The 16,781-nt window shown below is 37.7% G+C and overlaps 1 protein-coding gene across 1 annotated transcript; it reads right to left on the reverse strand.

The window, feature by feature from the left end:
• Positions 1 to 3,396: 3,396 nt before the first annotated feature.
• Positions 3,397 to 11,330, reverse strand: matcap2 (microtubule associated tyrosine carboxypeptidase 2). Its single transcript, XM_016248899.1, has 6 exons — positions 10,657 to 11,330; positions 8,191 to 8,334; positions 7,621 to 7,753; positions 5,278 to 5,583; positions 4,041 to 4,138; positions 3,397 to 3,618 (listed from the first exon to the last, which is right to left on the reverse strand). The coding sequence occupies exons 1-6, from the start codon at positions 11,302 to 11,304 to the stop codon at positions 3,460 to 3,462; spliced, it is 1,488 nt and encodes a 495-aa protein (XP_016104385.1). The 5' UTR covers positions 11,305 to 11,330; the 3' UTR covers positions 3,397 to 3,459.
• Between the last annotated feature and the right edge of the window lie 5,451 nt (positions 11,331 to 16,781).

Consider the following 16,781-nt stretch of genomic DNA (forward strand, 5'->3'; position numbering starts at 1 on the left):
TAAATGTGAACATGCATTAATTCATCTCACTCACTCACTCACAAAAAAAAATCAGATTTAGTTTAACTCAAAATTAATAAAAACAGTTAAAAGCAACTCAGAATGTGACTCAAAGCTGCAATAATTAAATGTTAAATAATACAAATATCCTTTATGTATTTAATCCCATTTATTTGCTGCTGACCTTCAGTGATCCAGTTCAACCGTACTAATAAACACAAAATACACAAGATAAACTAACATTTCTTCTTTTTGTTTATTGCTGAAGAGTGTTGAACTTTCTTCTTCTGTGTTCTACTGTACAGACGTGAATTTGCATTTCCTTCAGCCTGAGGCTTTTGGTGTGAAAAGGCTTTTATATTTGCCAAAAATATAACTTTTTATATTAAAAGCAAACAAGCAAGCCCAGCCCAGATTTAAAAAAGTAACGCAAACGTAACGCATTACTTTCAATAAAAAGTAACTAAGTAACGTAGTTACTTTTTTAGTAAGTAACGCAATATTGTAATGCATTACTTTTAAAAGTAACTTTCCCCAACACTGGTCATGAATGTCCACATGACGCCACAATCTCTGTTTAATCCCACAGATTGCAGGAAGTGTGAAAGCCAAGACCTCATAGAGATTAATGGGGCCCGTGTGTGTGTGGTTGCAAGCGCAGCTGAAAACTGAAACCCTTTGTCCTGCATGTCTGTCCTTGTCAATCAGCAGGTGATCTGGTTACAAAGACATGTGAGAACAGACACCTGTGGAAAGAGTTTGCCAAAAGATCACTTACAGTGTGTTTGAGAGGGCATTGTGGGAATGGAGCTTGATCATTGCTCACTTGTAAACAATGAGCGTACTTTGTTTGAAGTCATGGATAAAATCACCTGTAATTAAAGATGGAGTGGCCTGTGCTTACATGCTGTTTGATGTCATTTCTATAGTTCATTGGCTTTTATGTCCCCATGAAACAATACTGCATATTTGACATAAAATGCTAATCAGTTTTCATGTCACATGGTTTTCCCATACATAGATGTGCCTTCGCCTTGAAATAAGTTACAGATATATACAATTTTGAGTATTAGTATACATCTTATTCTGACATGACATAAAACACAAATTATAGGTCATGTCTCTCAACATTTCTTCTTTTTGTTTATTGCTGAAGAGTGTTGAACTTTCTTCTTCTGTGTTCTACTGTACAGACGGGAATTTGCATTTCCTTCAGCCTGAGGCTTTTGGTGTGAAAAGGCTTTTATATTTGCCAAAAATATAACTTTTTATATTAAAAGCAAACAAGCAAGCCCAGCCCAGATTTAAAAAAGTAATGCAAAAGTAACGTAACGCATTACTTTCAATAAAAAGTAACTAAGTAACGTAGTTACTTTTTTAGTAAGTAACGCAATATTGTAATGGATTACTTTTAAAAGTAACTTTCCCCAACACTGGTCATGAATGTCCACATGACGCCACAATCTCTGTTTAATCCCACAGATTGCAGGAAGTGTGAAAGCCAAGACCTCATAGAGATTAATGGGGCCCGTGTGTGTGTGGTTGCAAGCGCAGCTGAAAACTGAAACCCTTTGTCCTGCATGTCTGTCCTTGTCAATCAGCAGGTGATCTGGTTACAAAGACATGTGAGAACAGACACCTGTGGAAAGAGTTTGCCAAAAGATCACTTACAGTGTGTTTGAGAGGGCATTGTGGGAATGGAGCTTGATCATTGCTCACTTGTAAACAATGAGCGTACTTTGTTTGAAGTCATGGATAAAATCACCTGTAATTAAAGATGGAGTGGCCTGTGCTTACATGCTGTTTGATGTCATTTCTATAGTTCATTGGCTTTTATGTCCCCATGAAACAATACTGCATATTTGACATAAAATGCTAATCAGTTTTCATGTCACATGGTTTTCCCATACATAGATGTGCCTTCGCCTTGAAATAAGTTACAGATATATACAATTTTGAGTATTAGTATACATCTTATTCTGACATGACATAAAACACAAATTATAGGTCATGTCTCTCAAATTCCAGTCTACCCTGTTACACTGGTGCTACTTACCCTTAAAATCTTAAGAGTATGCCATAAATCACATGACTTGTTGGAAATTACATCATTTCCTTGGAGGGAAAGCAACTCTAAGAACAAAGTATGTTAGTCATAAACATGTCCACCCTGTTGTGTCAATTTGTACCAGACATGAAAAAGTTGCTGATGTTATATATCTATTAATATTCTTACAAAATGTTAATCTTCTGCTAGCATGTTGTTCTTTTTAGCTAGTGTTCCAACTGTCCACCCTGTAACACATTGCATTGTAAAGATGTCATGTAACAGGGTGGAAAATTAGCTAGAATGTTTTGGTCTGGATTATTAGCTTGAGCCTGAGCTTGACCAGTGTGTTTCTCTAATAGACAGGCATTTTCTTTCTCTGATAAGACTAAAAAAATATATAATTTTTAGTTTATTTTTCAACAAACTTATCAGTCCAAATCCACCAAACTGTGTGAATGAGACATTAAAGGGGTCATATGATGCTTTTTTAAAGATCATTATTTTGTGTATTTTTGTTTATGAATGGTAATGTATGACCTGGACAGGTTTTGTGAGATTCATGCTGGAGGTCAGAGGTCACATGTTCAGATAAGTATGCACAGCTCCTCATCAGTTAACTGGTTGACCTCCATGATTTTATGAAGCTGCTCCGTGTAGCGCGCTTGGTCCTGCAGGAAGTGAGGAATCCGCACATGCTCCATCAGAGCCAGACTCTTCAGGCGCTCCACGTCCTCATACGACACCTGCACAATACACAACACAGTTAAAAGCTGCATGATTTGGGGAAAAAATGTAAATGCAGTTTTTCAATTATTAAACTATCAAACTTTTATTTTGACGTAAACCCCAGGAAAGCCCATAAAGCTTCTCTTTTGTGCTTCTCATTACAAGTATGGGAAGATGGCTGGCTCATGTTTTGTTCCCAAATGCACGTTAAACACACTCAGACTCAAAGGAGATGCAGAGATGGAGATCATGTGGAGCAGCATTCACTGTGAATCGATCCGAGATGCTTAAACTTGAATTATGAGCTGCTCACGTGTAAATGAACACAGTGCTGTGCTTCACTCAGCACATATATTGATTTAATTGAATATTGTGATGTAACTTTCATTTCAATTAATCTTGCAACAAATAAATCAAGTTAAGTGTGTCAGTAAAGTACCTTTCCCAGAGCCATGAGAAGCTGGAAGTCAATCTTGTCTCTGTGTCTGAGGATCAATTTTTTTAAATTCACAAATATTTAATGCTTCTAAAAATAAGCTTACTTTTTAATGCTAAAAGTAATTTAATCTTTCTTTCTTTAGGTTTTAGTGAAATATGACCTGAACATGTTTTTGTTTATGAATGGTAATGTATGACCTGGACAGGTTTTGTGAGATTCATGCTGGAGGTCAGAGGTCACATGTTCAGATAAGTATGCACAGCTCCTCATCAGTTAACTGGTTGACCTCCATGATTTTATGAAGCTGCTCCGTGTAGCGCGCTTGGTCCTGCAGGAAGTGAGGAATCCGCACATGCTCCATCAGAGCCAGACTCTTCAGGCGCTCCACGTCCTCATACGACACCTGCACAATACACAACACAGTTAAAAGCTGCATGATTTGGGGAAAAAATGTAAATGCAGTTTTTCAATTATTAAACTATCAAACTTTTATTTTGACGTAAACCCCAGGAAAGCCCATAAAGCTTCTCTTTTGTGCTTCTCATTACAAGTATGGGAAGATGGCTGGCTCATGTTTTGTTCCCAAATGCACGTTAAACACACTCAGACTCAAAGGAGATGCAGAGATGGAGATCATGTGGAGCAGCATTCACTGTGAATCGATCCGAGATGCTTAAACTTGAATTATGAGCTGCTCACGTGTAAATGAACACAGTGCTGTGCTTCACTCAGCACATATATTGATTTAATTGAATATTGTGATTTAGCTTTCATTTCAATTAATCTTGCAACAAATAAATCAAGTTAAGTGTGTCAGTAAAGTACCTTTCCCAGAGCCATGAGAAGCTGGAAGTCAATCTTGTCTCTGTGTCTGAGGATCTTCAGGATGCCATCTAGATAAACCTGGTCCTTACTGAAACAACCTTAATAACACATTTTTTTAATTATTTACACGCATAAGCAAGCAATAATAATTATGTAAGATGTCATAAGCCTTAGAATCATTGACCGATATATATTTCCAAGGCCGATATATCGGTCGATAATTAGCATTTTTTAATTATCGGCATTGTTCGGAAATTCTTGCTTACAGTGCATACATCCTTCTTATTCACATTCATAAAAATGTCTTTATTTGTGAAAAATACTACAATAGAATTACAGAATCACCATCTAAATAAATCTCTTTACCTTACAGATTTATTTTTTATCAAGTTCAAATTATTATTATTTTTTTCATATTTATACATTTTCACATTTAGTAAATATTATGTAAAATAAATATAATTTTAATTTCAGCTATTGTTATGCATGTGTTTTTGCTATCTTTAAATTAAACAGTGTGACATCAAATATATATATTAACTTTATACAAAACTACCAAATTTTGCTATGTTTAATCACAACATATAATCATTGCAGTTAATAGTGTTCACTGATTACATATCATTAACTAACTGCATTCATTTTACTGTACATTTCTGCCATATGGACATCAACTTGACCTAGTCACCACTGATAAGCTAAAGCTACTACTAAATATAATGTAGAAACTTTAAATTAGAAACTTCAATTTTCTGTAAAGCTGCTTTGCAACAATTTGTATCGTGAAAAGCGCTATACAAATAAACTTGAACTGAATTTTTAATTTCAGCTATTGTTATGCATGTGTTTTTGCTATCTTTAAATTAAACAGTGTGACATCAAATATATATATTGACTTTATACAAAACTACCAAATTTTGCTATGTTTAATCACAACATATAATCATTGCAGTTAATAGTGTTCACTGATTACATATCATTAACTAACTGCATTCATTTTACTGTACATTTCTGCCATATGGACATCAACTTGACCTAGTCACCACTGATAAGCTAAAGCTACTACTAAATATAATGTAGAAACTTTAAATTAGAAACTTCAATTTTCTGTAAAGCTGCTTTGCAACAATTTGTATCGTGAAAAGCGCTATACAAATAAACTTGAACTGAATTGAAATTGACTTTACTGTATATCGGTTATCAGCCACCATGCTCAGATATCGGCATCATGCTGTACCTGGCAGTGCCGTGTCGGTCTGTCCTCGTTTGGCTCTGACGCAGTAGTCCCATCGCGTGTTGGGGTCGTGCAGGAACCGGCCCAGGTTGTGAAACAGCTGTGAGAAGGACATGCGGCTGGCCTGGTAGACGGTGTAGTAGAGCAGGGCGGCGCGCCACAGCGTGGGGTCCTTGCGGAAGAGCACACTGTGGATGCTGGCTAGACCCTCCTCAGTGGGGTTGATAGGCCGCAGACCGTGTTTCTTTCTGCCGCCGCTGCTGCCCCACGGCTGGTGACTGTTGTTGATGCCGCGGAAGTAGTGCGTACCTGTGTGAAAGATGTAGAGGGGTTTACTCTAGCAAACAATTCAGAACAATCTGGATTCATTCATTCATATTGGAAGATCAAACTTAATCAAAATTACTATTATAAAACGGATAGTTCCGGTCCTTGATTCTGATTGGCTGAGCCACATTCGAAGCTGTTGTAAATTACATTTACATTTAAATTACATACTGTTGTAAAAAACACACACCTTTATTTACATCTGTGTGTTGCTCGGCAGCCACTTTGTAGCAACCACAACTGTTTCTGAGGAACTACATTGTTTGGTGGAAGAATAATGTTTTTATTAATATCATTACACTTTATTTGCTGTTTTATTTTGTGAAAGCTTACTACGTATATGCAATAACCGTTTTATAAAAGCAATAAGCGCTGTGAAGCCGTGGTTTACAGTGAATTTATAACAGGGGGTTGCTTCACGTCGTGCCTAACAAGGCCCCTTAGCTGTTATAAATTCACTGTAAACCACGGCTTCTTGGGGCTTATTGCGATTTTGTGAAAGCTTACTACATATATGCAATAACCGTTTTATAAAAGCAATAAGCGCTGTGAAGCCGTGGTTTACAGAGAATTTATAACAGCTAAGGGGGTTGCTTCACGTCGTGCCTAACAAGGCCCCTTAGCTGTTATAAATTCACTGTAAACCACGGCTTCTTGGGGCTTATTGCTTTAATAACTATTAATAATCTGTAGTTATCAAATTAATTTCATTGTTGTCATATTATACAGAGGAGCCCCCGCTCTTCGCAATAATATTCAAAGAACCATTCATTTGTAATGAGCAGGATGTTTAAAAAATGTTTTAATCAATATTTCTACCAAAATAAAAAAATAATTTAGAGCTTGGCATAACTCGAGAAAATATAAGTATAAGCAATATCAATAAAGATGCTTTCACCATTTAGCTCAATTCATTCACAATTATAAGCCATTATCGCACACCTTGTAATACACTTTTAACATTCCAAAATTTCCCTTTAGTATACTTTTTATGGAAATAATATAAATATACTGTAACATGATATACTTTAAAAAAGTAGACTAAATGTAAGACACTGAACTGTATGCTAACTGCAATTAAAATGGAAATGTAGAATATTTTACATTGATATTAAATTCACCCACTAAAGTAGGACTTAAGTACATCTTTATATGTAATTTCATAATTACCTATACTGTCTTTGAAATATGGTTAAAGTTACTGCCGAATATACTGACAAGCATTTATGATCAACTAAAATATACTTTTTCATTTTTATTGAAAGTTGTGTCATGTATTTAAATATATTTGTAATTACACATTTATGATGATCAAGTTGCAATTTACTAAATTTAAAATGTATTAAATTTAAATGTTATACTGAACAACACATGACAGTTACAATTATAATCAATCAATACTTTCCATGTGCTTTAGTATGTTAGTCAACACATCAACATAAGTGCAAACATAATGAATTAAAATGTACTTTAAAGTAAAACTTTTGACATAATTATTAAGTGTACTTTTGAAAAATGTACTTAAGTGTCTCTCTTTAAGTGCACTTGAGTGTTCTTTTATTTTATTATTATATGATCTGCAAGTATTTTTTAATTTTTAAGACTTCTAGCGCATTAATAATACAATTAACCACACTTCTTTTTCACAAGGCACTCACTTGTGACTACTGAACATATCTTTACCAAAACATTGCAAACAATTGCTAGGTCAAGTCTCCAGCAGCCAACCCCTGATTTCTGAGCAGACCAACAGAGAAAGTGAAGCAGAGCGAGAACACACAGCGTGGGAGTGTAATTAATGTGTTCTTGATACTCAGCTCTGATACGCTCAGGGTCTAATAGTCCCTGACAGCAGGAACACAAGCTGTTGCCGACACAGATGGCTGGTTTTTCTGGGGTGACCGAGACACGATCCACAGTACAGAGCACAAGGGAGTGGAGCTGGTGGATCATGAAAGACTTGAATGGGTCTCACTATTCTAATATGACTGTCAGATGCTGATATAGACAAACACGCACCGATTTCATGCCTCAGCATCCCCTCCAGCCACTGCTCTCTGGCAGTAGAGATGTTAATGGTGAGTGTAGGTCTGCTGTTCACCACAGTCATAGATGCTCTGGACAGGAGGTCATCAGTGAGATTAACCACAATCTGCAGAGAGAGAAAATTTTACATCTACACTCAAGATGATATCAACCGAATAATATCAATAAACAACACTACCATTCAAAAGATTGGGGTCAGTAAACCAGCATATTAGAGTGATTTCTGAAGGATCGTGTGACACTGAAGATAGGAGCAATGATGCTGAAATTTCAGCTTTTCCATCACACGAATAAATTGCATTTTAAAATGTATTATGATAGAAAACAGTTATTTTAAATTGTAATAATATTTCTAAACTTTTGCTGTATTTTTGATCAAATAAATGCAGCCTTGGTGAGCATAAGAGATTTCTTTCAAAAACATAAAAAACAACTTTCAATTATAAATTGTCATATTTTTCTCAACTGTTTTTGAGATTTTTTGATTGAATTAAAAGTGCAGCTAACAAACTGTGAATTTGCATTTAAATCTCGCTCTCTCACCTCTCCCATGCATCCTTCCTTCTCCATGTATTTTTTGACATGGTACCAGATGCGGCTCTTGGTGAGGAGGTTTCCTCCAGTAGCCTGTTCAAACTTCTCATAGGAGCCGTATTTCTGCAAGGCCAACTCCATGATCCGCACAGCCTGAGACGACAGCAAACACTCAGGAGACAACTTTTACAGATAACACCTTTTGCTACCTACATGAGCCTAAATTAGTCCCTTGTGTAGTAGATATTTTGGGACTGCTTGTGCTTTAAGATAAATAAAGTGAAATATGCCTGCAGAAGCATAACTCAATATAACGCTCAATTGTTACGTCATGTATGTATAGACCATATAGCTGGGGCTTTGGTGTTGTGTGGATTTATGAAAACTGATTTGTGATCCATCAGGTTATGCCTGAGGTTGATCTACAATGAGCTCGGCACTCTGAGATAATCAATATAATGGTCTGAAATGAATCCATTTATCCTTTGCTGCAGCACACAAAGCTCTAATACAGCCACTATACCCTACATTTAAACATTAATCCATAAATTATAACTTGCTATGTTGTTTTTGTTGGCTTTTGCAGCCAGGAAAACTATTATGGGATCTCTGATGCCCTGTATAAAGTGCTCTGTGTTGGTCTCTCAGTGTTGGCTCTGTTTAATAGCTAGCGGGAAACTGAATTGAATTGAAATAATGAACTCTTTAACCTTCAAAGAGGTTTATTAGTCTGACTGTGTTGTTGGCAACACATACAGTTGTAGCACATTACTTTGAGCTGCTGAGCCTGAGACGCAGCTATAAAGGTAAAGCACTTGTTTCTAACTTAATCCATGTTGAACGTACAAAACTAAAGAGTCAGAGTGTTTATTTCAGGAGCAATTCCTATTAATCTCATTTACAGGACTGTGACCTTTCAGCAGGGGTGCCAAACTCAGTTCCTGGAGGGCCACGGCCCTGCAGAGTTTAGCTTCAACCTTAATTAAACACATCTACAGCTAATCAAGTTCTTCAGGATTATTTGAAAACTACTGGTAATATGTGTGTTGGAGGAGGGTTGGAACTGCGGCCCACCAGGAGCTGGATTATGGCATGTGAATGAGAATAACGAACGCCAAACCTTATAGAAGATATCAGCATAAGAAAGGATGAAAGCAAATGAATGCTAAATGCATAAGTCCTTTTTAAAGCAATGCAGCATGCAATAAAATTAAAAACAAAACCATTAGACATAAAAGCATTTGTTAATTACTCATAGGCTGAATCCCAATTTGCATACTATCCAACTAAATAGAGTAGCGTAAGTGCATCACATCACAACACATATGCTAAAGGTGTACAAATTACTATTTGGCTAATTTTGAGTATGCATAATTGCATGATTTTCAGTCTAGTATTTGTCACAACCCCTTGCACAGTGGAACAGGTTGTAGAACAGTGGCAAAGTATGAATGTATGTCTTGGTGAATTTTAGGGTAACGAAGTTTGCTAGACACTAATGCTAATGTGCAAACGCAAGCATTGTCAGAATGAAATATGGCATGGCCAAATTCAGAGGCTGTATCCTTTCAAGGCATTACAATGGCACGACGAAGGCCATCCATTTCAAAGCCTCCTTCAAGCGTGGCCTTGAAATGCGTCCTTCATTTTCCAAGCCACAAAGGATACAATGAATGGATCCTTCGTGGACCAGACGATCTCAAAGTTCACTGCACACTGGTGACAACGGGATTTTTTTGGAGAGAAAATACATTTTTTAATAAAAGTACTAGGTTTCAACTTACTTGAATATTTAACAATACAAATGTTTAAAAAACACTTTAAAGTGGTTCAAATGTTGACATATCTTTCCATAACTGCATCTCATTTCGGAGGATGTCTTGCTACACAATGTAATTAAAAAACGTATAGGGCCCAAAACACTCTATGCAAGTGTACTGTGCACTTACAAGACACTGGACAAGCTTTTGTTGAATACTAGTATAGTAGTAAAGGTGCGGTCACATCGTGACTTTGCCAAAATTTTGCCAAAAAAGTTCCCTTGGGTATAGTCAAACATATGAAACATAGCTCACACAGAAGTCACTTTCACACCAAACAGCTTTCTATTGGTTAGAGTGGTGACTTCATGTGTCAAACCCATTTCAAAATACGCAATGGAGAATCTTTTGTCTTCCCAATTGTAATGATTCCTGTTGAAATCACTGGATTCCCTGTTGAACAAAACAGCATATGCTGGTTATGTATGTTTTGAAGCATGGCAGCTGGTTTAAGCTGGTCCTGAGCAGGAGCTCATGCTTAGGACCAGCACCTGACCAGCTTAAACCAGCTAAAAACAGCAGCCATGCTTCAAAATATACCTAACCAGCATATGCCTCAGGCCCAATTTTGAACAAGTGCATGTTTGTGACTGGATAACAGTGGATACCGAGTCAAGGTCCTTAATCTATTCTGTGTGAGAGTATGGGCACTCACCTGTGTGAGGAAGCGGTCTGAAGCGGTGCTGTGCTTTGCTAGTACTTGTGGAGGCAGAGGGTTGCTGTACTCAAACTGAGGATTGTATTTAAAGTCTGCTTTGAAAAACCTGGCCTTCTCTTTCTCTACATTAGACGGCTTTATGGCAGTGAGGATGCAGAGCTTCTTGATTGAGTTCTCTACATCACGAGCAGCAGGAGGCACTCTGGAGAGCTGCGGGAGTTTGGTGCCGGCCGGGCAGCTGTTTTTAGGCCTGGGGATTGGTCCGGGGGACAGGCGGATGGCACTGCCCAACATGGTGATGCTGTTAGTTTGCTTGGAACTGCTGGTGGAGAAACACGAGAACACTGACTGAGAGTGCCTGCTGTCTCTGCAACCAAAAGCCAGGCCACTCATCGTTAGAGGTGCAAGGGTCGGCAGGGGTCTGTCGCGATGCCTTGCCGTGGAGACTCGTTTGGGGCACTTGTAGGAGGAGTGTTTAGGGCTCTCCTGAGCATCTGACTCTTTCTGCAGCAGTGTGTTGTAGCTGCTGGTGGCTGTGTTAAACAGGTCCTTCAGAACGCCAGAGGATATGCGCTCCAGATGCAGCTGACTGGGGCTCACAGGCTTCTCCATGGGGCTTAGGACACAACTCTTAGACATTTCCATCTCTGGCCAATGGAGCCGTTCTGGAAGGAAATGGCAAAAGATGGGGTACTACAATAATCTACTCAATTCTTAATTCTCTTTGCCAGTGAGGCATAAAAGGACTATGGCTTGAACAAACAGACATATTTGGGTGATTCTTCTTTAACATTTAGTTTTCTGGAGACCATTAAAAAAAAAAGATATATATATATATATATACATACATACAATATATACTTAAGGATGTACTACAGTGAATTGCTGTCTTGTAGTCGAGACCAGCTCATTCGATTCAAGGCTTAGACTTGAGTAGGTTATGTCTAAATAAAGACTGAGACAAGAAAAGGGTTGTGTTCGCGATCAGAAGAGTCACATCTGAGTCAAGTCCGATACCAAAAGAAGGTCGCTTCAAGTCAATTTCGAGACCAAAAGAGGGTCGCTTCAAATCAAGTCTGAGACCAAAAGAGCGTCGCTTCAAGTCAAGTCTGAGACCAAAAGAGGGTCGCTTCAAGTCAAGTCTGAGACCAAAAGAGGGTCGCTTCAAGTCAAGTCCGATACCAAAAGAAGGTCGCTTCAAGTCAAGTCCGAGACCAAAAGAGGGTCGCTTCAAATCAAGTCCGAGACCAAAAGAGGGTCGCTTCAAATCAAGTCTGAGACCAAAAGAGGGTCGCTTCAAGTCAAGTCTGAGACCAAAAGAAGGTCGCTTCAAGTCAAGTTCGAGACCAAAAGAGGGTCGCTTCAAGTCAAGTCTGAGACCAAAAGAAGGTCGCTTCAAGTCAAGTTCGAGACCAAAAGAGGGTCGCTTCAAGTCAAGTCTGAGACCAAAATAGGGTCGCTTCAAGTTAAGTCCATCGCAAATCAAGTCGCGTCATTTCTCAAACCAGAAGAGGGTCAAGTCTGAAACCAAAAGAGTGTCGCTTCAAGTCAAGTCTGAGACCAAAAGAAGGTCGCTTCAAGTCAAGTTCGAGACCAAAAGAGGGTCGCTTCAAGTCAAGTCTGAGACCAAAAGAAGGTCGCTTCAAGTCAAGTCCCATACCAAAAGAGGGTCGCTTCAAATCAAGTCTGAGACCAAAATAGGGTCACTTCAAGTCAAGTCTGAGACCAAAAGAGGGTCGCTTCAAGTCAAGTCTGAGACCAAAATAGGGTCACTTCAAGTAAAGTCCATCGCAAATCAAGTCGCGTCATTTCTCAATCCAGAAGAGGGTCAAGTCTGAAACCAAAAGAGTGTCACTTCAAGTCAAATCCGAGACCAGAAGGTCGCTTCAAGTCAAGTCCATCGCAAGTCTAGTCACGTCATTTCTAAGACCCGAAGAGAGTCACAAGTCCAAGACCAGAAGGAGGTTGTGTCCGATTCAAGTCAGAGTCCAGTAGAGGGTGGCTTCCGAGTCAAGTTTGAGACCATAAGAGGATCGAGAACGAGATCAGGTCACATCTGAGTCGAGTCTGACACCAGAAGAGGGTTGCTTAGAATCAAGTCTGAGACCAGAAGTGAGGTGTATACGTGTCAAGACCGAGACCAGAAGAGGGTCGCATTCGAGTCAAGTTCAAGATCATAAAGGGTCTCATCCGCGTGAAGTCAGAGACCAGAATAAGGTTAAAGGGTTAGTTCACCCAAAAATGAAAATTCTGTCATTAATTACTCACCCTCATGTCGTTTCAAACCCGTAAGACCTTCGTTCATCTTCGGAACACAAATTAAGATATTTTTGATGGAATCTGAGAGCTGTCTGACCCTGCATAGACAGCAATACAACTGAAATGTTCCCAAGTCCAGAGACGGAGCAAGGAGATCGATAAAATAGTCCATGTGACATCAGGGGGTCAACCGTAATTTTACGAAGCTACGAGAATACTTTTTGTGCGCAAAAGAAAAAAAAACAACTTTATTCAACAATTCGTCTCCTCCGCGTCACCCTATAGCGCTATTTTGGAGAGTATCAGCTGGACGTAAACAGCGTATGCTGTTCTGTGTCAGCTGCGTCACACAGCGTTGTTTTCGTTCAGATCAAATCACAACAGCATAGGAAACAGATCCGTCGTGACGCAGCTGACACAGAACAGCATTCATTGTTTACGTCCAGCTCCGTCTCTGGACTTGGGAACATTTCAGTTGCATTGCTGTCAATGCAGGGTCAGAGAGCGCTCAGACTCCATCAAAAATATCTTAATTTGCGTTCCGAAGATGAACGAAGGTCTTACGGGTTTGAAATGACATGAGGGTGAGTAATTAATGACAGCATTTTCATTTTTGGGTGAACTATCCCTTTAAGTCCAAAGTCCATGACAGGACAAAGACAATAAAAATACGGTCTTAAACTCTGGAGTTCGGTCTTGAGTACTACAACTAACAGCACCCTTTTGTCATGACAATATCAAAATATATTAGGATGGGATAACAGAGAGCACCAGGTGGAATTTCAAGTAAAGGAAATACTGCTGGTGCTAAACTTGAGACCAGCCCCGTAATTGTCAATTCAGTGTTGTGTCCCCATTTCCCTGGAAACAAAATCTCCTTCGCCTACTTAACCTTGAATCCAACAAACGACGAGAAACAGATCCGAACAGCACAGTGAAATGCAGCACGCTGTAAGCAGCTCTTTCACTGTCTAGTGATTTGACTTCACAAACCAGGCTAATCCTATTAAGGAACAAATAATATTCTCCCATTCAGCATGACGGGTACTGCTTGACAATCATGCTATGCATTCAGTGATCCCGCAGGCTTTCGTAATCCCAGTCTGTTCCACATTCCTCACTTTGGATAGGCATCTGCTAAAAGAATAAATGTACTGTAATGCATTTATTACATCATCTCAGGAGGATAGAATAAGGATGCATTTACTGTATCAGTGTTAGGTCATGTGGCACACAATGGCAGCACTAGTCCACGTGCCTCTGCGAAATGATCCCGGGCCTTATCACAGAGAACAGCTCTGACAGGTGCACTGATGAAGAAGAGCCACAGCCTCAGCACCACAGAGCCAAACTAGTGAAGAAGCACATACAGCTGTCTGCCTATGCTAAGATCTCAGGGCTTCATTGGATGATGCAGCATGCATGAAGTAGACTTGGAAGCACGTACTGTATGTCAATGCATTCGACACGACAAAAGTGAACTCATTTTACTTTCTGGAGCCATTTTTGTAATGAAGTAGTGTCGCAGTAGCCTAATTGTGGTGGAATCGAATGTATGAAATTTATTTTTTACAGTGTGGTTATAATTGTGAATTAACACCCAAAGATGTTCTCTTATATTTTGAATCAAAAACTGCATCTGTCAATTTTATGATGAATCTAATGATTTTATTTTGGTCAATTTCATATTCATAAAAGTAAAATAAATAGTTCTAAACCCTGTTTGAAGGTCTTTATGACCGATTTTCATTTGCATTTGGAGTCTCTCCAATGTATTGATAACATAAAAATGTAGAGATACAATTTTATTCGCTAAAGAGTTGAAGTTACTTGAAAATTGAATGGGTATATGCCGTCTTCTTTTTCTTCTTTAAGTATTATTGATCGATTAATTTTTTTCTATGTAATGTAAACCCATTCCTTTAATTGTGTTATCTTTTTGGATGTCTTGTTAAAGTTGTAAATGTTGCATGTTATGTCTTTAACGTCTAATAAAAAATAAATTTAAAAAAGTCGAGAAATAGTTATTTGATTTAAGTCAAGTCAAGTCAAGTCACCTTTATTTATATAGCGCTTTTAACAATACAGATTGTGACAAAGCAACTGAACAGCATTAATTAGGAAAATAGTGTCAATAATGCAAAGTGACAATAGTAAACACTCATTTTTCAGTTAAAGACAGTTCATCATTGAATTCAGTGATGTCAACATCCAGCTCAGTTCAGTTTAAATAATATCTGTGCAATCATGTCAACGATAACGCTGGAAATGAAGTGTCAAGTGATACATTTGCTTGAGAATACATTTCACACGGTAAATATTTCAATGCATTTAACTTACTTTACTATTAACAGTGCTGGGTAGTAATCGATTACATGTCATCTGAATTAGGACATCCGATTCCAAAAATTAAGTAATTGTAATTACATTAAAAAATGCTCGTGATCTGACTAGTTACTTTTTGATTGATTAGGCTACATGTTATTCACACAATAGCAATACATTATTAAATGTTCCTTTCTAAAATAGCCTGCTGCACACTCAGAAAGTCTTCCAGTTTTGTGGACATTCACAAAGAGACCAGTCACTATCAGGTGGCTACACAGCATTTAACCACTGATTTATAAAAATCATTTCAGGTTTAAGAAGTGTGCATCAAGTTGTGATGAACACATTACGTTTTATTTGAATTAGGTTATTTCACCATGTCTTACTATGTCATTTGGGGGGCTTTTGTCTTTCAAACACATTGAATTGCACAAATTCATGTGATTTCTTATTTACATGTAATGCAGGCATACCTAAACTTCGTCATCTGAACCTCTTTCACCTATTTACTATTAATTAATAATCAATAATCACATTTGCATGTTCAGGGTTCTCTGACTTTGGTTAATGTTCACATGACATGCAGGTTCACAAATAACAGCCTACATAAAAAAATTTTTAGTCAGCTTTTATTTTGATGTTATTAAAATGATTGTAATTTTACATTTTTATAATTATTAACTTCTCCTTGAAGTCTCAAACATCCTGCAGTTCCTTTACGAACCCGTTTGGGAAACCTTGACGTAATGTTTAATGCACTATATGTTGTTAATTACAACAAATGGAGTTTTTCTTACTCTTTGTATTTTTATATTGATATGATACAAGACTATCCTATTTAAATCGATGTGATATAACGAGTTATGTTAAAATTAATCGGAGCATAGTCTGATTATATTACCTAAAATGTGTAATATAGCCTTAAGGACTACGTTAGTAACTTACATTTTTGTCATGTAATTTGGAATCAGCAACGGACAAGTATTTGTAAGTAATATACACCGCTCTCACAATTGTTTATGAATGCTTGAAACACATGTAAAGCATGTTTAAATTTTGTTAACATTTTTCATACTGCATGTCTTAAATGTATTTGTAATTTATTTTAATTACTTATTTCTAAGCCATCAAGACCTCATGATCTCCATTTAACAATCTTCTTTTCTTTTAAACACTTTAGCCTCGGAGTTCATGTTTTTGATGTTACAACCCTCCTGTGTATTGTAAAATATACAGAGTTAGACATTCACACCAGCAAAGTACAAATATTGCAGTTCTCATTGTACACATTCATACACCCCAGAAACATTTCATTATTCCCATCTAAATTATGCTTTGAAGAACAAAACCCCCACAGTACCACACACAGACAGCTTTATACCTCCCTCTTGTGGAGATACTGAACATTTGAAGCTTGGAAGACGAAAGAAAGAAAAAAAATAATCATTAAATGTCTAGAAAGTTAGCGTGATAATACCGTTAAGGAAGCACAGAAGTTTTATGGCCAAGATTTATTTGAAGCAAAAAAAAATAAA

This window comes from Sinocyclocheilus grahami, unplaced genomic scaffold (assembly GCF_001515645.1).
Source record: "Sinocyclocheilus grahami isolate Dianchi unplaced genomic scaffold, SAMN03320097.WGS_v1.1 scaffold898.1, whole genome shotgun sequence".
In the NCBI taxonomy this organism is placed as follows: domain Eukaryota; kingdom Metazoa; phylum Chordata; class Actinopteri; order Cypriniformes; family Cyprinidae; genus Sinocyclocheilus; species Sinocyclocheilus grahami.